The sequence below is a fragment of the Rhinolophus sinicus genome, chromosome 8 (genome assembly GCF_057876585.1).
Source record: "Rhinolophus sinicus isolate RSI-liver-muscle chromosome 8, RSI-T2T, whole genome shotgun sequence".
Lineage (NCBI taxonomy): Eukaryota > Metazoa > Chordata > Mammalia > Chiroptera > Rhinolophidae > Rhinolophus > Rhinolophus sinicus.
The window spans coordinates 39,426,792-39,451,681 of record NC_142508.1 but is presented as its reverse complement, the minus strand read 5'-3'; the positions used below and the strand labels follow the sequence as shown (position 1 = coordinate 39,451,681).

Here is a 24,890-nt window from a genome sequence, read left to right as displayed (position 1 = left end):
CAGTCTTCAGCTTTCCTTTCCGCAGGGCTGAGGTGACAGCTGCATCCCACCTCCTTCCTTCTCTTTTTGCAGTCTCTAGGGACCCCCTCCAAGTCAGGACAGGCGGTAGTCACAAAAATTCCTCCCCAAAGGGCAATACATAAAACTTCCTTAATATACTAGTAAGATCAGACAAGGCTATAGGTTATCTTCACATTATCTATGAATAAAGCTTTTCCCATACTAATTAATGGTATTAAACAGATTGGGGACAGAGAGAGGTGGGGCGTGAACTATTTTAAAACAATATCCATTTGTATAGGAATGATTAAATGGGTTAAATAGGAATGAGTCTTACGTGTGGAAGTATAGGACTCAGAAAATAACTCCTTTAGGGACAGGACAGGACAGTGAGGAAATGCTACCTGGAGTCGGAGCCATGCTCTCCTGGCCAGGGTGTAGAGAGCACTTGGCCTGGCCCATTGGGCGGAGCTGATTGCTCAGTGCCTGGCACACAGAAAGTCATTAACAGGAGCTGTTAATTTGCAAAGGTTTGGGTTATAGCCTGAGCATTTCTAACTGCTGCTTATAAAAGGAGTCCACTGGTATTTAAGTTAACTATGATCTGGTGATTCTTACTGGGGGTCATTAGCAGTGTCTGGGGACATTTTTGGTTGTTACAACTGGGGGTGGAGTGAGGAAAGGGCCAGGGGTGTTGCTAAATACCCCACGACACGTGGCACAGAACAGATCCCCATGACAGAGCTGATCTCTCCCCCAGTGTCGGGAGTGCCGAGGGTGAGAAACCCTGACCTAACCCTTTGCAGTTTCCAGAGTATTTTCTCCTCCAGTTATCATCATAGCACTCTTAGGAGGTGGAAAGGGTGAGAATCATCCCCAGGTTGCTTTCCTGACATGAGGGAACAGAGACCCAGAGAGACTCGGTGTTTTGCCCAAGAGGACAGATTGTCGATGGCTAGGGAGGTAGGACCGGAACAGCCCAGGTCTTTCAAGTCTAATGAATAACACTATGTGAGATACCAGGTAATAATAGCACCAGGCTCCATTCCCAGTGCTCATTGGATGCTCGCCGCATTCGTGTGAAGTAGCTGCTGTGCCCCCATATAAAAGGCACAGACAGGCTGATGAAGACCCAGGCCTGTGGCCATCCCTGCCCTCAGGAGCCTGTTGAGATGGGGGGACACAATGAATACCCTGGAAACGGGAAACGTGTACATTTAACCCAGATGCTGCTGACCTTCCCCATCAGAAGTAACCGGGGGCTGGGGGAGGAGACACGTCATGAGCAAGAAGCAGGAGCTTGAACATTATGACCCGCGTGGCAGGCAGTGCGTGGCAGGCAGTGCGCGGTCGTTCAGAATTTGAGCTTTGGAATCACAACAGACCTGGCTTTCAGTCCTGGCTCAACCACTTTTTGAGGTGGGTGACATTGAACCCAACAGACTTCAGGTCCCCAAGGCTCACTCACGTTTCCGCCTGGCCACGGGGGTGTTAATGTCACTTGCCTCAGAGGGCTTTCGTGAGGCTGGATGGGGGCTACATGCAAAAGGCTGGCACAGAGCAAGTCCTAGAGACCTGGGTTGTTCGTGACGTTGTGTGCTTTGTGGTTTTTGTTAGTTTGTTTTGGCGTGTAGTAGAAGTTTTGGGGTTGACTCAATTTACCCATAATTCCATACTTGAGTAGTAGTATCTATCAGAGCAGCAATCCTGTTGAGTTTTATTTTCAGCCTGTGACACTTTGTGGGATAATATATCCCATATGCTTACTTCTCTCTTCTAAATGGTACTAGTTCTTTTCAGTTTCAAGTTCTAGCACTTCGGTTTTGGTGATTAAAACTATGTTTATGAGTTAATAGTCCGATTTTTTTTTTATGGTAAAACAATAAAATATACCATCTTAACCATTTTTATTATATATGTACATGTGGTAGTCAGAGAATTTTAGAAGAAGGAGGCAACCCCATATATTGTGTAAGCCAAGGGTGGCAGATATGTGCTTCCCACTTCCCCCCATGCCTCCCCTATGGCAGACAAGGCTGAAGGAGCCGTCATCATTGTTCGGCTTGTCTAAACTAACGAGCCACTTTTCCCATGGCCTCAGACTCCTGGAAACATTACAGCCTGCAGTCACTCTCTGACTTGGCATGCAGAATGAACCCACTTCTCAATTCTAACTAGGCTGACTCTCTTTTTATAAGAATGAGGCCTACAAGGGAAGTGACTTGCCATGGTCACGCAGCATATTAGTGGTGTCTTAGGTCTAAACCCAAGTCTCCTAATTCTTCCAGCCTCTGGTTCTTTTATACCACACCCAGTGTCCTTCCTAATTTTTTTCCCCTTTCTTCTGCCTCCCCCCACCCCCTCCCCGCCGCGCAGTTCAAGCCGTTGTTTCTCAGTCTAGTTGTAGAACACAGCTCCCTGGCCCATGCTGGTATTATGAGCCTTATGCTCCCCCCGGCTGAGGCAGTTGGTCGCTGGTTGTCGGTTGGCCGCTCACAGCAGCTCCCGCTAGGCTGCCGACTGCTCACGATGGCTACCGGCCACTCACCCGCCATACACGGGATCCCACGGCAGCCCAGGGCAGCACACGCCGACCTCCGGCTGCTCACGGCAGCCCAGCTCCAGGGAGAGCTGTTGTTCACAATCTTAGCTGTAGAGGGTGCAGCTCACTGGTCCATGTGGGAATCTAACTGGCGTTAAGAGCATGGCGCTCCAACCACCTGAGCCATTGGCCAGACGTCCTCCCCCACCCCCGCTGTTTTTTTTTTTTTATGTCCAACATAACCTTTCTTGGCCTTTCTCTTCGCAGCAGACGACAAGTCCTAACCTTTCTGATGATTTCCCCCGCCCCTTGGTCTTCCTGAACTCTGTATGTCTTTCCAGAGGTGCTACAACTAGAACTATAAGGAGTGTTCTAATTGCAGTAAGCCCAAGGCCCTGATTGGCTTTCTGGGAGTTTCTCTGTTGGTACATATTTGTTGAACTCCCTTGACTGCTGGACTAAGGATCTAAGAGTAGACGGAAATGGCTCTTGTGATCTCGTTCCCTGGTTACTGCCAGCAGCTTAGAACCCGCAGCTTGTGGGTCTTAGGCTGACTCTCTATGGGTGTATCACCGTAATCTTATAGCCATAATCTTATATTTAGAGATACTTTTTTTTTTTCTCTCTTTTAATTTGGGAATATTGGGGAACAGTGTGTTTTTCCAGGACCCATCAGCTCCAAGTCAAGTTGTTGTTTGGTTTTGTTTTTCAATCTAGCTGTGGAGGGCGCAGCTCAGCTCCAAGTCAAGTCGTCATTGTGGAGAGCACAGCTCACTGGCCCATGTGGGGATCGAACCGGTGACCTTGGTGTTACAAGCACTGTGCTCTAACCAACTGAGCCAACTGGCCACCCCAGAGAAATATTTTTGATTTTCCACTTTGCCATTCACATAATTGTGAGATTCTTGTATAATTTGACCTCATTGGATTTATCCAGGAGAACACAGCAGCTTCCACATGTGACGTGGCCTTCTGCCAATCACACTTACCATCAACTGTCTTTCTGACCTTGGACAGAAGTCAGTTTGCCTCTTTAGGATTTTGTTTCCTCACCTATAGAACAGTAGGACTAAGTTAGCTGGCCTTTCTCTAAAATCTCTTCTCATTCTAAATAGTCAGTGAACCTAATGAAATCGTGTTTCTCCTTGTTTCTTGTTTTTCTGTTTATTATTTTTATGCTTCTACAATTTCATTTAGGTATGATTTATACCAGAAAGTTTACTCATTTTAAGTGTACAGTAAGTCCTCACTTAATGTCATTGATAGTTTCTGTGACCAGTCTCATCTTGAAAGGCATGTAAATTATTTTCAGTTTTTTCCCGTCCTTGGAATTTGTTGCCAAGAGCCTTTTAGGAATGGGCAGGGTGCTTGGCTGTAATGCACACCTGAGAATTCCTCCTGGGGACTGACTTGGTTTCACCATTGCCTAATGGAACACATAGTAGGTGCTCCACAAATAAATATTTTTGCATGAGAGACTGGTTTTTGCTTGTCTGGTCATTGGTTCCACTCTAGAGGGAGAGGAGCCTATCCACTGGTGTCCTCACAGGGTCCTCTTGCCTGCCTGCTCCCCTGGGCACCCATCAGGCTTTTGAGGCCAGAGCCCCTGGCCCTGGCCGCCCCTCACACACACAGTTTTTACTGCCCCATTCACAGTCCAGCCTCTGGGGAAGCAGCTGTCCTGCCGCCCATGTGCATGTGTTTGCCTTGTTTGTGTGGTGAGTGTTTTTCCAGTTTACTTAATAAGATAGTGGCCAGACTGAACGCTTCCTGCTGCATTTTTCCACTATCTTGAGAGTTGGCCTCGCCATCTGTGAGCAAAAGGTCTCATCTTTTTATTATTCTCCCATGGCATGTTGCAAAACATTAAGCGTGAGCTGGTTTCCTGTGGCAAAAAGTTGACTTTGATTTGTTCTTTTTGAGGTTACTGTGAGTTTATCATAACAGGAGTGCTAAAAATATCGGGTCTAGTATGGAAACAGCATCCACTTACCAGCATGAACAATAACATACAGGTTTAGTCCCGAGCGGGAAGAAATGGCCTCTCCCAAGACAGGAGTCACTTAGCAGAGGATCCTCGGCATTTTAACTTTCTCCGTCTGTTCGGACAACTTGTGGAAAAGTACTTCAGGCCATCTCCGAGCCACAGGGTTAAGGCTACAAACACTCTGAGACCACATATTTTTTTGAGCACCTGCTATGTGCCAGATCCCATGCCTGGGAATCATCAGAGGAGGAAGAGTGAGTCTCCTTGCCAGTGGAAAGACAGACAAATACTTCTCCTCACGAAGAGAGCTATAACAGAGGGCTACGGAAAATGCTATCTGTCGTGTGGTGCTGTTGTCTTCAGTATGTGCGAATTATTCCATAATAATCAAAAGCGAAGTACAGGAGCTCAGGGAACTGAGGGTCTGGCCATCTATGGGGAGTTGGGAAGTCTTCGCAGAGGAGGAAACATCTGAGCTGGACTTTAAAGAATAGGTGTTTGCTAGGTGGTGAAGAGATGAGAAGATTGCAGGCCGAGGAGGGGTACATGCAAGTGGGCAGCACTGCAGAGACCGGTTCTGGTGAGACTGGAGCTGGGTGGGAAGTGGCCAGACGGAAGTATCAGGGCCCTGCTTTTTAGGCTTTTTATCTTACAGTCAAGCCAGTGGTACCCCAACTGATAGGGTATCAGGGTCACTCCAGGAACATTTGGAAAATACAAAAAAAATAACTCAGATTGAATAAATCAGCATAACTATGGGTGGCTGACATCACCATATTTGGGTAAAGGTTTCTGAAGGGTCAGCCAGTTAGGGAAACCACTGCCACAGGAGGACGGGAACCCGTGTCCTGTGTCAAAGCCTTGATTTATTACTTGTTTTTATTTTAAATCCATTAAATACTACATTTCAAATGAGGAATACTGAGGCAGGAAAAAAAGGAACTAACCCTGGCGGCCCGGTGGCTCAGGCGGTTGGAGTGCCGTGCTCTTAACGCGGAAGGCTGTCGGTTCACATCCCACATGGGCCAGTGGGCTGCGCCCTCTACAGCTAAGATAGTGAATAACAGCGGCTGTGAGCAGCCGGAGGTCGATGTGAGCTGTGTGCTACCGTGAGCTGCCAGTGGCCGCACTGGCCGGCAGCCGGTGAGAGCTGCCGTGAGCTGCTGTGAGCAGCCAGCCGACTGCCTCAGCCGGGTGGAGCGCAAGGCTCATAATACCAGCATGGGCCAGGGAGCTGTGTCCTACACAACTAGACTGAGAAACAATGGCTTAAAAAACGGGGGTGGGAGCAAAAAAAAAGAAGGAACTAATCCTTGTAGCAATACAGTATTTGGACTGTGATATCCTCAGACTAAAGAAAAAAGAGCTATAAACACGTTGAACCTCTGGTTAGAACACATTGAACTCTGGTTAGTAGGTTTGTTTTTCACAGTGGTGTGGATTAGCAATTCTGAAACTACTTACTATGTATTCTAGGATTGAGCAAATAGGTAAATACGCATATATTGCAGATAATGAGAGTTGGGGTTTTTTTAGTTACAGAAAAGTAAATATGGAAGGTGGGAAAGGCTAGAAGGAACCCTGTGGGATTGGGTTGTAATTTGAGTCATCCAGATGAATTCATGTTTTTTGTTTTTGTTGTTTTAAAGATTTTATTGGGGGAAGGGGAACAGGACTTTATTGGGGAACAATGTGTACTTCAGGCCTTTTTTCCAAGTCAAGTTGTTGTTCTTTCAGTCTTAGTTGTGGAGGGCGCAGCTCAGCTCCAGGTCCAGTTGCCGTTTTCTAGTTGCAGGGGGCACAGCCCACCATCCCTTGCGGGAGTTGAACCGGCAACCTTGTGGTTGAGAGGACGCACTCCAACCAACTGAGTCATCCGGGAGCTCAGCGGCAGCTCAGCTCAAGGTGCCATGTTCAATTTTAGTTGCAGGGGGCGCTGCCCACCATCCCTTGCGGGAGTCAAGGAATCGAACTGGCAACCTTGTGGTTGAGAGCCCGTGCTCCAACCACCTGAGCCATCCGGGAGGCAGCTCAGCTCAAGGTGCCGTGTTCAATCTTAGTTGCAGGGGGCACTGCCCACCATCCCTTGCGGGAGTCGAGGAATTGAACTGGCAACCTTGTGGTTGAGAGCCCACTGGCCCATGTGGGAATTGAACCGGCAGCCTTCGGAGTTAGGAGCACGGAGCTCTAACCGCCTGAGCCACCATGCCGGCCCGAATTCATGGTTTTTTATATGTAGATATAGAAATAGATGTGTGTATGTATGTGTCTTCACATTTATACATACGTATTTCCTAGCTCTGTTGAGAGGGCTTAGAAACAGTCACTCTGGTAGCAATGAATACACTTCATGCCTGCATCTTGATTGTTATATCCAGGGAACCAGGCCTCCTCGGAGAAATGGCTAATCCTGGGGCTGGGGTAGGAAAATGACAGGTGAGCTAGGAATATCCTGCTGTGCCAGAAAGTAAGGAAGTACTCAAATAACGATGGGTCATATCAGGACACAGGAGCCAACTTGAAGGGGCTCCTAGTGGTAAAATCGGGGACAATTCAAGGATCAAATAAATAATGCTAGTAACCGATTATAACCTGTAGAATAAGAACCCAATGAGTCTATACTGATAAGTGAATAAGTAAATAAATGGGGAAGAACAGAAAGTTCTTTTTTACAGTAGAATAACAATAAATAAAGCAGGAATGATGAAAATAAAATATCTGTATTTGACTATCACCGTAGTGGTAAAGATGGTTTCAGTCAAGAATCACTGATGGATGCTAAAACTAGTGGAGAGTGTGCTGTGAAACAGGGATGATGTCTCCTCCCAAGATTCTTGTTCATTAACTACTAAGAGAGACCTTAGAGAACCCTGGCAGATTGTAACTCAACCAAGAGGTCCAAGTTAGCATTCCAGGAATAGGACAAATAGATCTCCTGCCTCCTGATAGGATGCACTGAGGACACTGCACCTCGCAGGATTTCCTGGCCAAAGTGGGTAATTGGACTCTCCTTAGGAGGAAACATCAGACAAATTCGAACTGAAGAATCTTCTATAAAATAAATGGCCTGTACCAAAAGTGTCCTGAAGGACTGAGGAACCCCGTTCCAGGTGAAAGGAGAATGAAAAGACATGATAATTAAATGGAATGTAGCGTCCTGGATTGGATCTGAGAGTTGGGAGGATTTTTTTTTTTTCTTTCGCTCAGTGGAACAATTGGTTAAATTTGAAAAAGGTCTGTAGGTTAGATGATAATACGTTAATTTAACAATTTTGATAATTGTTTTGTGTTTATATAAGAGAATGTTCTTGTTTTTAGGAAATAACACGGAAGTGTTTAGGGGCAGATTTGAAATCATTCAGGAAATAAATGTATGTATAAATATAAAAAAATAATGACAAGTCTGGTAGGATATTCACATTTGGAAAATCTAGGTGAAGTAATGCAGGAATTGTGTGTACAGTTTTTCTGGAAGTCTAAAATTGTTTCAAAACAATTTAAAATAATGAAAAACCAAAACAACCTCCAAAAAAGCCCATTGTCAACACCTGGATATTTGATGACCGATTGAGTAATACCTGCAGAGGGGTTTGATCTGTGCTGAGTCCCTCGGAAGGGGGGACACATTTAACAGTGCATCTCATCATCTTCAGATGGTGGGGAGGACATCCTCTGGTATTCTTTGTGTATGGTTCTTCTGGAAAGGAGCTGTATAGGTGCCCCCAGATTTGCAAGGGTCCCTAGAGACCTCTGCTGTGGGAGAAATCCCATAGCTCATGAGTGAGAACAACAAACCTGGAAGAACCTGGCTGGAGATAGGCAGTACCTCCCCACTGCCGAGCACGGCTGGGTCGGCCTCCACCTTGGGCCCTTGCTCTGCAGAGACTTTCCTCTGGCAAGCAGTAAGTAGTTTAGGCTAACAGTAGGCGGTGTGTTTGCATTTATATGCAAATAAAAACAATTTTCTAACAGCAAACAAGCCTTCAGTTTTTGTCTAGAGCTGGACAGGACTTGACTAGGAATACAAGTGGTGGCTTGGGGGCAGGTACTGGAGGTGCAGAGGGCATGCCTGGTATCCTCTGATGAGTCACTTCCCCTGCTGAGTCTCATTGTTGGTTGCAGAGCTGATTAAGGATAAGGATTAAAGATAAGCCGGGAGATGTCCTAATGAGCTGCCTGCACACATCTACAGCTAGAAGGAATCTTTTGGAAACCAACTCCAAGTTGAGCTGTTAACTTAGTTTTGTTCCAACACCATTTGCCATTTTCACTTCTGCAGAATGTTAATCATGTTCAGGAACTTGATTGGCAGCTGCTTTCACCTAGAGCCCCGACAAGCGCCCTGTGGCACCCTGTGGGACTGGCGTTCAGCGTAGACACCTGCTGCTGCTCTCCTCCTCCCCTCCTAGTCATCTGCCCGGGAGCCGTCCCAGAGGACTGCCTCCCACCGTCAGCCTTCGTCAGAGACTTAGCCCCCTTACCGGCCTTGCAGCTGCTCTCTGCCTTCAGGTCTCCTTATCCATTTTCAGTCAATAATCTATGGAAAAACTAAAACCCGTCCAGGATTCTCTTTTCCCTTCAGGATACAATTTAGACTTCCTGGATTGGCATCCCAGACCTAGAACCTGCTGACCTCTTTTTCTCCTTTCCACTCCCTTCTGCCCTCCTTGAACCCTACACATATTGAACTACTTGTTATCCCCCAGACATGTCACCCCATGCTGTCACCCACTCATTTCCACACGTTTCTATTCCTTCTGCCTGGAATGTCCTGCTTAGGCCCTTCCCTGTTATCCTCACTGCTCAGCTTTGATGTTGTTACCTCCAGTAACCTGACTGTTTCTGAGTTGGGTTTCCTTCCTCCCATTCTACCCTCTGGACAACAGAGCTGACTTAAGCGCAGGGAGCACTGCTCCCTCGTCTCTTCAAGAGACTGTCCAGCCCAGGCCTGGTGCAAGCAGAGGCTTGGTAAATGTGGGTTGATTGATGGCTGTAGCCACCTGTCCCAAGTTTGGAGACTCTTGCCAATTCTCAACTTGTGGCTTCATGAATTTATTTAGGGCCCATGTAACGCATCTAGGTGGTGCTAATTTGCATAGTTGGCCTTAGGCCTTTTCCCCACTGTGCCACAAAACAGGAAGTACCTCTAAGCCCAAGACTTTGGTACAGGGCTGTGCCTAAACCACCCAAAGGCTTAGGGAGCGCTTCCACTCTCCTGTAACTCGCTGTGTCCAGGGAACAAGGGCTCTTTTCTAAGCAGCAGCCCTATCTCTGCTAGGAGCTGGTGAGGTCAGGCCTAGGGTCCTCCCGGGGGGAATTAATAATCTTTTTCTAAGGTGGCTGATTGTTCTTGGTTCATATATCTGGCCAAACCAGTTTGGAGTTGATGTCTACTTTTCCCTGTGAGTAAAACCTTCTCAGTCACCTAAGCCTGGAGTCTCCAGATTGGGATTTGGAAGAAAGAAGCTTAGGTCCTAACTTTCCTTATACTTCCTGGCCTTGAGCAAGTCCCTTCACTTGGCAGCCTGGTTTGCCTTATGTAAGTGGGGGAGATGTTGACAGTCTTCTACTCCCAGAGATGATGGATAGGAGAGCCTTAGAAATAGTCCAGTTTTTTCCTTTTTTAAATCGGTAAGACATGTTCTTAGTAAAATAGATACCTTGGTGGAAACTGCCATTTCTTGTATGTTCTTCCAGAACTTTCTAGTATTTCATACGTCATTCTTTTACATCACTGCATGGATTCTTTTGCAAGGTTTCCTAATGACAGACACTTTGTAATTTTTTTACTGTTATAGATAGAGTAGAAAACTTTTGTTTCTTCAATTCCTCCTCCTCAATTCTCCCTGTCCTCACCACACTCCCAACTTCCCTGTTTTTATGCTTGTAATTGACGTTGTCTCCAGACCTCAGCTTGATTTGGTGATCTGTTCTCTTCAGAAGGAACTTCTTATTTTAGAACTTGTAACCTTTGTAAAGCAGGCCGCAGGCAGTCATCACTATTTGGGCCTGGCATTCCCCAGGGGATGTTTTGGTGTCCAGCAGTGACAAGAACTACCGAGGGGGACAGCCACAGGGAAATGAGTTCCGATAATCGGGCAGCAGCTGAGTACTTGTTGATTTGCTGCCGTCATGACCACAAATGTTTAAAAATAATTTGTAGGGAGGGAGAAAGAAAAAAAAGCCGTGGGTTTTGTTTTTTTGTTTGGTGCTACTACCTTATCAGTGGTAGAGAGAAGGCAGACCACAGTCATTCAGAAAGGAAGAAGGCACCGTCATGCAGAGAGAAGAGGTGAGGAGAAGGGCAGAGGTGACCCATAAGTGCTTTTCAGCCATCAGCGGATATTCTGGCGAGAGAACCGACTGGTTAGGCACCTGCCCCAGTGCTCGATCTGCAAAGCAGGCATAAGCCTAAGTCTCCCTCAGGGGACAGGGAGAAAATGAAGGCCGGGCACACGTTGCATATTGATCATTGTTGGTTAAGGGCTTTGTATTCGTGTTGATCACACTGAGTCCTCACAGCACCCTCCTCAGAGCAGATCTTAAGATCATCCCATCTTCACATGGGGAAATTGAGTCTTGGGGAGGCTGAGTCATTTGTGCAGGATCATAACACCTACTAAGTGTCTCAGCATCACCCTGCACTGTCTCAAAGTGCTCAGTCAGACTGTAATTATTAGCAAATTAGTAATGATTAATTATTATACTAATAATAGCATTATGTCCATTTCTTAAAGCTGAACTTCACAAAAGCCCTGTGACATTTTCTTACTCTACTTTTGCAGATGGGAAACTAAGGCCCACCGAGAACAGATTGCAATAATGGGCAACATTGTCAACAACCTGCCTTGTTTTTTTTCTTCACAGGCCCACATCACCACCACCACCACCACCCCCCTTTAGCCTGTGTCTGAGCAGCTCTCGGGCCCCCAGCCCAGCTGCAACTCTTGTTTAAAGCCTCACATCTTTTCCCTGTCAGACAACAGTCACGCGGATGTCCTGTGCCATCTTCCCTCCATAAGAGCAGTTGGCAGAGAGCAGCAGATGCCTAGAGTCAAGGTCATGTGCCACTCAAGTGCTGGGCTGGAGAAAAGACCCTGTCTCCCTGGTGCTTGTGATCAGGCAGGGTGTGTGCAAATGTGGAGGGCTCTGTCAGATGCCTCTGTGCATAGGGGGTGCGGGGGGCCCGAGCTCACAGATGAGGGGCCATGCAGTAGGCGCATGGAGCTCTGTACTTGTCCTCTACATTATTTGCCTCTGCAGTGTAGAAACTTTGTGTCCCTTTCTTTTTGTAAATTACAGTCTTTTTATACTAGTCAGAATGTTCAGCTTTAAAGGTGAGAGTCAAGCTCAGGAATCACTTGACATCTTTTAGAGGAAAAATAGAATATTTGGCTGCATCGAGTCTTAACAGGTGTTTTGCATTATTCCAAACTAGTGGGCTCTTTAGGGCAGGGGTGTCCAAACTGCGGCCCGCGGGCCAACTGCAGCCCGCAATCCATTGTTATTTGGCCCGCAGCAAATTCCAAAAATATATTTAGTTTACTTAAATAAACCAGGTGAGGCAATACGTATTTCACCTCCAGTGAGTGGCCCGGCTGTTTGTGTGTTTTACCGCATATGGCCTTTGGTGAAAACCATTGAAAAAAGTTCGGACACTCCTGCTCTAGGGTGTGGAGCCAAACCCATTTAAGTTTTTTTGTTGTTGTTTTGTTTTTTTAATGAGCATGTCTTCTATCTTGTCTCTGCTCCTAGGGAGGCAGTATGATAGTATAATGTAGTGGTTACTGTGGTGACTTTTGAGTATATTGTGACCCGAGCTTCTCCAAAGCCTCAGTTTCCCACCTCTAAAATGAGGACGGTAACAATTGTGCCTACTTCATTCAGTTTTATTTTTACATGGGAGCGCTCATTCTGAATATAGGATATTATGTGCCTTTTTAAAAACCTAAAATGTTGTAAAAAAGTGATAAAAACTGCTTAAACATAATTTTAATAGCTGAATACTATTCATTCTGTCAGAATAGCATGTGTAACCATCCTGCTATTGAATGTGAGATTATTTCCAGATTTGGGCCAATGACCATTCGTACATAATTCAGTCACTGGCCAAGGGACATGACCTTTTGTGAAGATCCTCAATACTGCATTTTCACGTGGTTTCCTGAGCATTCACACTCCCACCGGCTCTGGGTGACAGAGCTGGTCCCTCACCTTCTTGCTTAGGTTGAGTAATCTGGGTCTTTAATTTAGTAGGCAAAAAATGGCATCTTGTTTTCAGGTGATTTCTGAGAATAGCATTCTCCTCCATCAACAACTGCATCCTGCTGCCGTAAGTTCTTTTTCAGAAGAGAGTGCGTTGTAAATGACAGGAGAGAGCTCATTTTCTCTGTTTTGAGCTGATAGGTGATAAGGTCATAGACTAGATTTTATTGTGGGACATGGAAGGACTTGGGGCTCAGAAGGGGCATTTCAGAGAAAGTCTTCAGGGGAGACCACCCGGAAGGTGAAGTTCTCTGGAGAAGGAGATCAAAGCACTGTGTGGTTGTGGGGACAGAGAGTCCCCACATTCTGGGGAGGCTTATGAGTGTCCCCCGTGGATTTGAGCTCCGTGTTTGAGTGCAGGGCCTGGGGCTCTCTGGGTCCCTAACTCAGGTCAGCACAGTGTGTAGGGGTAGAGGGCTGGTGCTCAGGAAATGATTGTGCATGAAAAAGTGAAAGAATGAATATGTGCACAGACATACTTTTAATTTTCTCGGTTAAAGAGAAAAAATAATGGAGGGGGAAATAATGTTGAGCCGAGCTGAGCAGATGGCCAGATGCCTTGAAAGTTCAGAGGCTGCGAGAGCCACACTCATGGTGGCTTCCCTGAAGTGTTCCTGCCGTCTGCGGTCCAGCTCCGTCCCTCTTTGAGCTTCATGCCCATGGGCTGGCTGTTCTTGCACCGTTAGATCTCAGATATGGCCTTGAAAGCGAGACTTCTATCTTGTTTCCCTCTGGAGGGCAGATGTGGCACACTGCGTGTCTTTTTTTGTGTTTTGCTGGACATTCCGTGTCTAGCATGTTTGTAAATACTTGATAAGAAACAGATCCAGGGGTGGCTGGATGGCTCAGTTGGTTAGAGCACGGTGCTCTTAACAAGGTTGCCGGTTGGATCCCCACATGGGCCACTGTGAGCTAGCTGCGCCCTCCCCAACTACCGTGTTTCCCCGAAAATAAGACCTAGCCAGACACTCAGCTCTAATGCGTCTTTTGGAGCAAAAATTAATATAAGACCTGGTATTATATTATATTATACCCAGGCTTATAGTGAAATAAGACTGGGTCTTATATTAATTTTTGCTCCAAAAGACGCATTAGAGCTGAGTGTCTGGCTAGGTCTTATTTTTGGGGAAACACGGTAGATTGAAACAACTACTTGACTTGGAGCTGATGGGTCCTGAAAAACACACTTAAAGTAAATAAAAGTTAACATTATGTTAAGTGAAATAAGTCAGAAAGAGAAAGACAAATACCATATGATCTCACTTATATGCGGAATCTAAAGAAAAGAATAAGTGAATGAACTAATCAGAAACAGTTTTGGAAACATGGAGGGAAAAACAGAGGGTTGCTAGAGGGGCGGGGGGGTGGGGATAAGGGGAAGGTGAGAGGTTTTGGGAACGTACAGAGGGATAGTGGATGGGGGGAGGGGGGTTCACACAGTGTGAGGGATATAAATGATAAATGTCTAAGTTTTGCTTTGTCTTGTGCACCTGAAACTAATTAATAAAAAAAAAAATAAAAATAAAAAAAAAAATAATAAAAAAAATAAATAAATAAAAGTTAAAAAAAAAAAAGAAGAAGCAGAAGCAGATCCATCGTTGGTATCTTGAAAACTGTGTTAAACTTGATTAGTAAAAGAGCAAGCCTGATTTGTTTCTGTGGAGACCTTTTGTCACTTTGTCATGAGCCCTCTCCCCCCATGTGTGACTGTTTGCCTTCCTTCTCCCAAACATTGAGGCTTCCCGTGGAACAGATACTCTCACGGTCCTACCAGGAGGCAAGCCCATGCTAGAAGACACTAAGTAGCTAGACAAAACAGATATGGCCTCTGCCACACAGTGGAGGAGACAAGTCAGTTGTACAAGTGACTTGACACAGGTGACTGAAATCAAACTGAGAGGGAGAGCCACGAAGGGCAGGAGAGGGGGGACAAGAGTCTCGTTCAGAGCCCAGTTCACTGCAGTGTCCAGAGCTCACAGCTGACCTACTGGTGGTAACACAGTTAACTGAGGAAGTATGTCAGCTCTAGGGGGCGTGCCAGCTGGGTTTCTGGAGACTGAGGAAGAGGAGCGACCTTCTGGAGTATCATCGCCCAGTTCTTCACTGCACTTGGCACTGTCCGAGGTGCTTTACCTCTAGTCTATTCGCTTAATCCTTCAACCCCATCATGTAAGTGCTCTTAAAAATTCCTGTTTTATAGAAGAAGCGTGGGGACATTGTCACATGCCCAAGGTCACAGTAAGTAGAAAAGTAAGGGATTCAGAACATGCAGTCTGGCTCTAGAGCTGTGGTCCTCATTGCAGCTCCCCAGGCCTGGGAAGAGCTCCACGGAGAGACGGCGCAGCGGGCCCTGCAGAGCAGCCTGTGGGCGCATGTGGAAGGCGAGAGGATGGTGGCGGCCAGTGAGGAGGGGGTGGTTCCACCGGATGGTGCGAAACCTGGCTACTTGATGAGACCCTCCATTACACCCCCATAATGCTCTCAGAGCTCCTTTTCTGGTTCCCACCTGTCGCTATGGGGTATGGAGTTTTAGTTGGCCGCCCTCACTGAAGGCGCTGAGGGGGCAGAGGGTACCTTTTGCTCTCCCTTGCCCAGCTCAGTGCCTGGTACAAAGCCAGTGCCCATTACAAATTTATTGAATGAACACTTGACTAAATGTCAGACTTTTGTCTTTGCCTTAGAAGATAGGCTGTTAGCTCAGAGGATAACTGTACTTCTTGTTTTCTTGGAAGTTTATGCAACTCAGGAGTGGAGCCGATTACTAGGCCATGTCCAGAGATGATGAGTCTCCGCTGAAGGAGCTGGCTTGGGGAGAAGAGGTGTCCAGTAGGTTGGGGAGCACAAGGGAACCAGGGAGACTGGAGCAAGGGTGTCTGGAACAGAAAGCTTTAGGCATCAGTCAGGCAAATGAGGTTTTTATATAGATTTGGCTTTTTTTCCCCTTAATTGAGCTATTTTGGGGATAATAATTGGGTTGGGGCTAATTTGCAACATTGACTTCATTTTTTTTCTATAAAAATACTTTTTTTTTCCGGTGGCCTTAGTGATTATGCTAAATATAATTCCGCTATTTAAATGCAATAAGAAATTTATAGAAAGAAATACAGTGATTAATAATATTGCTTTCCAAATTCCTGTTGTAACACTAATTTGATATGCTGATTCAGATTACATTTAAATTTGAGTGTTAATTTCTTTTTGCAAATATAGTAGTATATTTACATGTACACAGCTTTTCTTCTAATACATGAAAAGGTGCTTGCTTTCTCCTTTTCCGTTACACTGGCAAACTCTGAACTTCAGCAGAGACGCTAGCCTGTCAGCTACAGCGATGAATGTCATTTCCCCGGACTTCACAACCTGAGTTAATTAAAAGGTTCAGATGAAGTCAGTCAAGTTCGGGGCTCTAATTTTGTGCAGTGTTTTGATACCATTCGATGAGTCATCCTTTGGCAGAGCAGCTGTCCGTCCCTTGCAATATTTGATCTTAATGGAACAGTTTTATAATCTGGAAACTGGTGGGGAGGTGCTCTTCAGAAATGCAGAGTCAACAGTGATGTGTGTGTGTCTAGCTATGTGGGAGGGGTGGAGAGCAGAACAAAGAGGAGAATTTAATAAGCAAGAACTTGTCAGGGGCTGGGGTCAGTTCTGAGGCTGCTGCCTGTCTAGAACATGGGCTTCTTCCCGCCCCCTCCACCCCTGCTAACTGGAATGCTGACATTCGAAAAAGAGCGAAAAATACAGCTCTGTTTGCTTTGCTGCAAATGAGTGGCCGGACTAACTGGCCTCCTTCCCAGAGGCCCTGAGAGGACTTCAGATGTGGTCAGCGAGGTATCTGGACGGTGCCAGCCTGCCGGCCCTCGTCCAGGCTGCCTGCACCAGGAACAAGCAAGGGGCCCAGAGGAACAGCGGGCCCAGCTGCTGGCTGCCTTCACTCCTCTTAGTGCCATCTTAGTTCTTTCTGAGATGAAACTGGTCTTACTGTCTGAAGATTGATGGGCAAGGTTGCATGTGTCCTCCGCCTCCACTTCTCACCCACTGAAGTAGTAACTTACAATTAATGGACCATTTGAGAGAGGGCAGGGCCTATCTGGAAAATGCACAAAAATGTGGTTGAATGGGAGTCCTCCTGAGATGGGGGGCAAAGAGCCAGGCTGCTTGGAATCCTTGAGGCTGCATTCCTGATGGTCCTGCCATTTCTCCTGGGTTTGATTAAGGTTAAAAAGCACAGAGACTGAGTGCCAGCGTTGGCACTTCTGTGCCAATAGTTACTGGCAGTCACACCGAGTGAGCCACTTACTCTGAACTTCAGTTTCTTCACCTATAAAGTAGGGGGAGTAACAGGACCCACTGCCTGACCAGGCTGTTGTGGGCGTGCGCACATGTGCAGGGTGTTTACAGTGATGCCTGCCACATAGTAGGCAGTTGGCTCTGCTGTTATTATGATGGTTTGAGCTTTTTTCCAAGAGCTTATATTTTCTAACCAAAAGATGAAAACCTTTGTGGTGAGAGCTGAAAAAATTATCCTGTCTTCATCCCTTGTGACAGCCGTGCTTCTGTCCCAGTGACACAGAAATGAGAGGATCGGACGGAAACACCTGTATGGGGCCCCTGCTGCTGTCCACCCCCCTGACAGCTGAAAACCAAACAGCCTCACTCAGTTTCCACATGGTTGCCACTGGGCCTTGGGTTGTGTAGTACGAGCAATCTGCACTTGGCATTGCCTCCGTCATCTGCTCAGGCAACACTGATACTCTAAGTTTGTGGTTGTGTCCTCTCAAGAGTGAGTGACAAGAATAAGGCTGCCATTTGGTACAGTCTGCTCAGAGTATCCTCTGCTTTGGCTGGACTAGCAGATTTCTAGAGTCCTTTGTCTTCACAGGGCTTTGTTGGAAACGAGGCTTGGTCTAAATGGATAACTTTCCTCTTCGGTCTTTTTCCCCCCCTGCCCCCAAGTGCTTACTTGATTGCGTTTATTTACTCCAAATTGGGATTTTAGTAATACATCTGCAGAGTTAGAAGTTAAGCTTAGGTGAAGACCGATCAGTTTAGCCAGCATCCAAATGGTCATTGGCCTTGGGTTGGCTACCAAGTGGTCAGGTAGAATTGAGGTTCTAGGAGCTGTGTTCTTGAAAAAGAGAGGAGAGTCACGTTTCCAGATAGCAAACGGTTCAAAACAAGTGTTCTGGAGCAAACGCCCCCTCTCTTGAACCCTCTGATGTACAGAGCCCTCTACTGAGCATGTTGCCAGATAAATACACACAGAGCTTTTCTCCGACACTGGCACTGAGAAAAGCATAGCTCAGAAGCAGGTTGGATCTTTCACCTGGGCCTCCGCAGCTTGGGAGCTTCTTGGAACACTTATAACCCATTTATGAACTTCTTTTAGGCTTAGTGGAGCCATCTGTTGTAGCTCCTAACTTCCCCGTCCTCTCCCCGTCGCCTGCACGCGTGCAGAGGCCAAGACTCACTCGCCTGCCCTGGTTCTTTAGCGCCTCGGTCTGCCAGGCGCACAGTGAGTGCTTGGTCCTGCTGGTTGGATGAATGAATTTGTACTATTTCTTGGAGAGTGGTTCTCAACCCAGGCTGCTCATCACCAGAACTATTTGTGAGTCTTAAGAAAACAAGGAGAAAGAAGGATTCATTCGTTAGTCTGGGGTGGGTTCCAAATACTTGGATTGTTAAAGAGCCTCACAGCAATTGCCTGAGTTTTCAGTCCACCTTAAGTTAACTTTTAGGGAAGAACCCCTATACTGATAAAGAATATAATTTTCTGAATAAGGTAACTTCTTCAGTCGGCACATAACAGGTGAGACTTAAATGGAAGCACTTTGTAAACTGTCAAGCCCCCTCCACGTAAGAGGTGCTATCCCGGAGCACCCAGGGAACCACGAGTCTCTACCTCTGCTCTGAAACATACAGCTTGTGTGATGTGGGAAGAGTGTCGCTCTGGAGACTGGCTGCACCCCTGCCTTGGGGAGCATATGGGGGACCCACCCACCCAGCACACAGCGAACGTTGTGGACAGGGTGTAGTGGCCGTAGAAGGTGTTTGTGTTTTGTCAGTCTCCTCCTCCTCCCTGTGTCTTTCTGTTTGCACTAAAAATGTAAGCTTTGTTAGACTCTCACCGTTGCACAGTGGTTCTGATTTGCTCCCATCAGCTCAGCCTTTCTCTGGTTCACAACCAAAATGAAACACCCATTTCTGGAGGTTGACATAATTGTTGTACTAAGGGAGGTTTTGTTTATCAATGACTTGCCTGTCTGATGAGTGAGCATTTGGCTGGCCTTTCTGGCTGAAGCGGCCCTTTGAACCATTGCCTAAAATGCGTGCCTCCTGCTCCTGACCTCTCTTCTGGGTCATAATCAGGCCTCTTCCCTCTGCTGGAAGCTTCTTCCCCTTCTCCCCAAACACACACTTCACTCCATCGTTGCTTCCTCAGGGAAGCCTTACCTGACACCACCCTGCAGATGTGTGATCTCTTACACTGTCATGGCACTCATCAGTCATTTTCGTAATCATCTGATTGCCTTTCTGGCTATGTTTGTTGAATAAATGAAAAGTGTATTACCTTTCACTCAGCCCACATTTGAATTGATGTATACGTCCTAGAAAATGAAAACAATTAACAGCTATAAGCATTTATTATGAAGGACTTGCTTTTCAACCTCCCTTCTTTTTCCTTTCCCAGTGCTCCTGAAGTTCCGCACCGATAAAGGGAGAGACCCTAGTTCTGATACCTTTGGGGAAGATTCTGAGCTGTTGCTCCAGATTCGAAACGATGTGCTTGACTCCCTGGGTGTTAATCCCGACGTGCTTCCCGAGGACTTTGTCAGGTTGGTCTCGGAGTTTATTACAGCATAGCCTGGACGCATGAACGTTGGCTTTCAGTGTTTGTCTTAGTTGGAGAGACGCTTTATTAAGACCAAAAGCCCTGAGGAGACCAGCCTCCTTGGCCGCATTCTGCCAACTCCCGGAGACCTCAGCCTCCCCGTTGGTATAGCAAGTGTGTGAAAAACAGAGGTGCGGGTTCTATGTGTTTAACAGGTGTTTTATATTCACATGGTTCATTCCAATCAAGGCAGTGTAAAATGCATATGCCCTATTGTGTACCTTCTTTCACTTTACATTTTCTTTCGGGGATGTTTCCAGATCAGTCCATACTTTCCTGTCCCGTTTTATAGCTCTGGAGTATTCCAGCGCCGGAGCAGGAGAGTTCATCGTGGCGAGGCTTTTGTTACCACAAAATGCTGTTGCGTGTGACCTTGTGTGTGTCATTTCGTGTGTGTGCATGTATAACTGCAGGATAAATTGCTAGAAAGGGACCATCTCGGTCCGAAGAATGTGACTCACTGCTTGGTAGACACTGCCCCACTGCCCTCCGTGTACACCCTCAGCAGCAGAGGCAGGCGCGGTCCCGGCATCCTCTCCGTTGGGCACGCGGATGCTTTCAGCGTAGGTGACCAGTCTGCTCGTGTACACAGCCAGGGTTAGGATTTGATTGGGGAAGTCCAAACGGTGACTAGATCAGGAAGCCCTTCAGGCAGTTCTGGAATCATCTGCTCATTCTCGTTTTCTTTCTGTGTCTGGGGGGCTTTCTGTGCCTTGCTTTGCTGTGCCGCCAGCTTATAGCAATAATAATGATGGCTGTAATTTATTGAGCAGCTATTATGTACATGGTCTCTCTTCACAGCAACCCATTTTATGGGTGAGGAGAAGGTAAAGCTCAGGGAAGTTAAATGCCTACACCAAGGTTTATATAGTTAATAACAGTAGCACCGTGTGTTGAAGCTTTTCTGTGCTTTGCTCACAGGGTCACATTTAATTGTCATAATATTCCCTCAAGCTATGATTATTTTCCCATTATTTAGATGAAGAAACAGGCTCAGAAAGGTACTCGCACTTGCCCAGAGTTGTAGTAAGTAGCTAACCAAGACGTCAGCCAGCTCTCACCACAGTGCGGATCTCTGGTCATACGTGCTGCCTGGGTTTTCTTAGCAGGAAAGGGAGTCAGAGTCCCTTCCTTCCCTCGTCCTTTCTTTCTCCGCTTGAGTCTGGGCACCTCGTTTAGACCCTAGCAAACCCCACCCGATTTCAGAGCCGCAGTCGGCTTTGAACCACCTGTCGCGCTCTCAGCCGTAAAGAGGCAGCAGTCTGCAAGGTGCTTTTGTATGTCGGCACCGGGAGATGAGGGGCTCATGGGGTCCCCATTTCAGGCTAAATGTCTTGGTGGAGGAAGGACAGTGTGTGAGAAGCAAGTGGTAGCTGCTCTGGCTCGTGCAGGACTCCATTTTCAGCAGACCCAGCCAGGCAGGCCGGGCCGATACCCGGGGTTGGGTGCCAGCCCGTGCGTATGCAGCTGAGTGACTAATCTGGGCATTTAGAGAGATGGACGCCTGGCTCTGCACCGCCAGCCAGTGGCTGAGGCCCCGCTTCCCAGAAGGAGAAAGCCACCTCCTAAGTGCTAGCAGCCTAACTAGCCGCTGGCTCGTTTTCTCTCCAAAGTGTTTCCCTTCCCCGCCTGCCCGCCCGCCCGCTTTGCGGAAATTGCTTTCCCATGTCCAGGTCCTGTGTGCTCAGGTGCTCCTGCTCTGTGTCCTTTAAGTAAGAGGGGTTTGGTGGCCTCTTGAAATCTGCCTGGGGATCGGTGGACAGAAGGCCTTAGATGGGATAGGGTGTCAGCAGCTGAGCTCCCCTCACAAATTGCCACTGCCAGCTCGGAGCAGGAAGTGCTCTTGAGAAGGGAAGGCTGTGCACAAGTCTCTGTTTCCCTCATCTGTCTGTGCTCTGCTTGCACTGTCCTTTATGTCACCTTATTTATTCTTTTCAGAAAGCTTTATTGCTTTTGTGATTATGAAAGTAACAGATGCCTGCTGCTCCATAGGAAGTGTAGAAGGGAAGAAAAGGGAAAAGAATCACTGTACTCCCACCACTGAGATGAAGCCACGGCTAACATTTCGGGCTTTAGCCTCACAAACTTCTCTGTGTATATTTACTCACTTTTTTCTCTTTCTTAATGTCAAAAGGAGATCGTACTTTCCATATGACAGCCTTCTTTTTTTAGCATATCAAGCCTATTTGTGTCAAAAATACGTACAGTTCCATATCCTCACTTGTACTTCATAATGTTTCATTATCTGACATGTGGTTATTTATATTTAATCATTACCTTAATTAGTGGATATTTACGTTCTTGATAGTTTTTCACTATTATATACGTTTATAATGAACATTCATAATTTGTATATGTAATGTAACTTTTACTGTTTAAAATTTTTTTCATTATGGTTAAATATGCACAACATAAAAAATACCGTTTTAACCATTTTTAAGTGTACAGTTCAGTGGCATTAAGTAAATTCATACTATTGTGTACCTGTCACTATTATTTATTTCCAGAACTTTTTCATCGTCTCAAACTGAAAATCTGCACCCACTAAGCACTAACTTCCCATTCTGCCTTCCCCAACCCCCTGCTAACTTCTCTTCTACTTTCTGTCTCTGTGACTTGGATTATTCTAGGTATCTCATGGATCTAAGTGGAATCATACACTATTTGTCCTTTTGTGACAATTACAGAAATAACGTACGTGTTATGGAAAAATTAGATAGTACAGAATACCACTGACCGTTTGGTATTAGATCTTACATATTTTCTATCATAGCATACGTAGATCAACAAAATCCTTTGTAGATTAAAAAAATACTCATAATACTTATTGTTAGTGAGGGTGATGGAAAAAGCTGCAACCTTTTGAGCAAGCACTTTGGAAATAGGTATTAAGAGTCATTAAAATGTCTCTATTTAGCATAGTAATTATCCTTAAAGAAAGAGACATTAGAAAGGTAATAAAGAGTTAATGATATAGGACAATGCAGTGTTATTCATGGATTAAAATGATGTTTATTATGGAAAATGTCAAGCATACAGAAAAATGGAAAGGCTAGTATAGTAGTGAACAGCTATATATCACTCAGCTAGATTTAGATTCAGTTACTATTTTACTTTTAGTTTTGGGGGTAGGGGCATGATGCTGACTTGATTGATGCTTTAAAAATGCATCAAAGTTCATCTGTTGCATTTGGTTCTCTGTCTTTTAATCTAGGAGTTGGCAAACTGTGACTTGCCACCTGTTTTTTTTAAGTAAAGTTTCATTCCACACCTACTCATTTGTGTATTATCTGTTACAGCTTTTGTAGAGTTTTTACAACTCTATAACAGCAGTCTTAAAGAGTTTAAACAGACCATATGTATGGCCTATAAAGCCAAAAAAATTTACTGTCTTCTTCTTTACAGAGAAAGTTTTCCAACTCTTGATCTAGAAGTTCACCACTTTTTTTTTTAAGAGTCCAGGCCAATTATGTTGTAGAATATGCCATATTCTGGATTTGTCTGGTTATTTCTTGAAGTGATCCTTATTTTGTCTTGTTTGATTTTTATTATTTAGACTTACACACAGTAAAATTCATTCTTATTTTCTCATGGTACTTTTTAAAAAAATTTACATACAGTAAAACTTATTTTTTTGTTATACAGTTCTATGAATGTGCATTTTGTTGTTTTTGTTTTTTGTTTTGTTTTTTTGTTTGTTTGTTTGGTGTTTTTTTTTTAAGTTTCATGAATTTTTACAAAGGCATAGAGTTGTGTAGCCACCACCACAGTCAAGATCCAGAAAAGTTTCATCATCCCCAAATATACCCTATGGTGCCTTCTAGGCAGCCCCTTCCCCACCAGCAACCACTGATCTCTGTTCTCTATCCCTATGGTTCTGCCTTTTCCAAGAATGTAATATACAGGCATACCTCAGAGATATTGAAGGTTCAAGGGTTCAGACACTCGCTTTATTGTGATACATGTAATAACACAAGTTGCACAATAAAGTGAGTTGTAATCTTTTTGCTGGTGGAGAGTCTTGCAAGAGTTCTCCGTGTACTCTGGTACAAGTCCTTTATTAGTATACGATTATCAAACATTTCCCCCCATTTTGTGTATTGTCTTTTTACTTTCTTGATGGTATCCTTTAAAGTAGTTTTTCATTTTTATAAAATACAGTTGATCTATTTTGTTTTCACATGCTTTTGATATCACATCTACGAATCCATTTCCTAATCCAAAGTAATAAAGATTTGTTCCTCTGTTTTCTTGTAACTTCTAAGAGTTTTATAGTTTTAGCTTTTATTTAGGTCTGTGATCCATTTTTGAGTTAATTTTTTTATACATGGTGTGAGCTAGATGTCCACCTTCATTCTTGTGCATGTGGAGACCCAATTGTCCCTGTACCAATTGTTAAAAAGGCCTTTTCATTCCCATTTAATGGTCTTGGCACCCTCAAAAATTAATTGACCGTGTATGTATGTATTTATTTATGGGCTCTCAGTTCTGTTTCATTGATACATGTGACTGTCTGTATGCCCGTACAGCACTGTCTTAGTTATTGTTGCTTTGTAGTAATAAGTTCTAAAATTAAAACACCCGAGGTCTCCAACTTTGTTCTTTTTCAAGATTGTTTTGGCTATTCTGTGTCTCTTACTTTCCCGTAGGAATGTTCGGATGGATTTTTCCATTTCTACAAAAAAAGGCAGCTGGGATTTTGATAGTGATTTTGTCAAATATATAGATTAATTTAGGGAGTATTTCTGTCTTGACAATATTAAGTCTTCTGATCCATGAACATGAGATACCTTTCCATTTATTTAGGTCTTTTATTTCTTGCAACAATGTATTGTACTCTTCAGAGTATAAATTTTACACATCTGTTAAATTTATTTCTGAATATTTTATTCCTTTGGATGCTATTGTAAGTGGAATTCTTCATTTCATTTTAGAATGTTCATGATTAACGTATAGAAATACAGTTGACTTTTGCATATTAGTCTTGTATCCTGCAACTTTGCTGGAATATTTAATAGTTCAAATTATTTTTTTGTGTGGTTTTCTTATTGTTTTCTATTTACCAGATCATGTCGTCTGTGAATATGTATTACTTCTTCCTTTCCAATCTGGATTTCTCTTTCTTTTTCCTTCCTTAATTGCCCTGGCTAGAACCTCCAGTACATGTTGAATAGAAGTGGTGAGAGCAGACATCCTTGTCTTGT

The 24,890-nt window shown here is 45.1% G+C and overlaps 1 protein-coding gene across 1 annotated transcript in view; it reads left to right on the top strand.

Annotated features, from left to right (window-relative positions):
* The window catches only part of SAE1 (SUMO1 activating enzyme subunit 1), a 66,031-nt gene that overhangs the window by 34,948 nt on the left and 6,193 nt on the right, over positions 1-24,890 (top strand). The window contains exon 7 of the mRNA XM_019752593.3: positions 19,486-19,630. Coding sequence (XP_019608152.1) covers positions 19,486-19,630 — 145 coding nt within the window. The remainder of the gene's footprint in view (positions 1-19,485; positions 19,631-24,890) is intronic.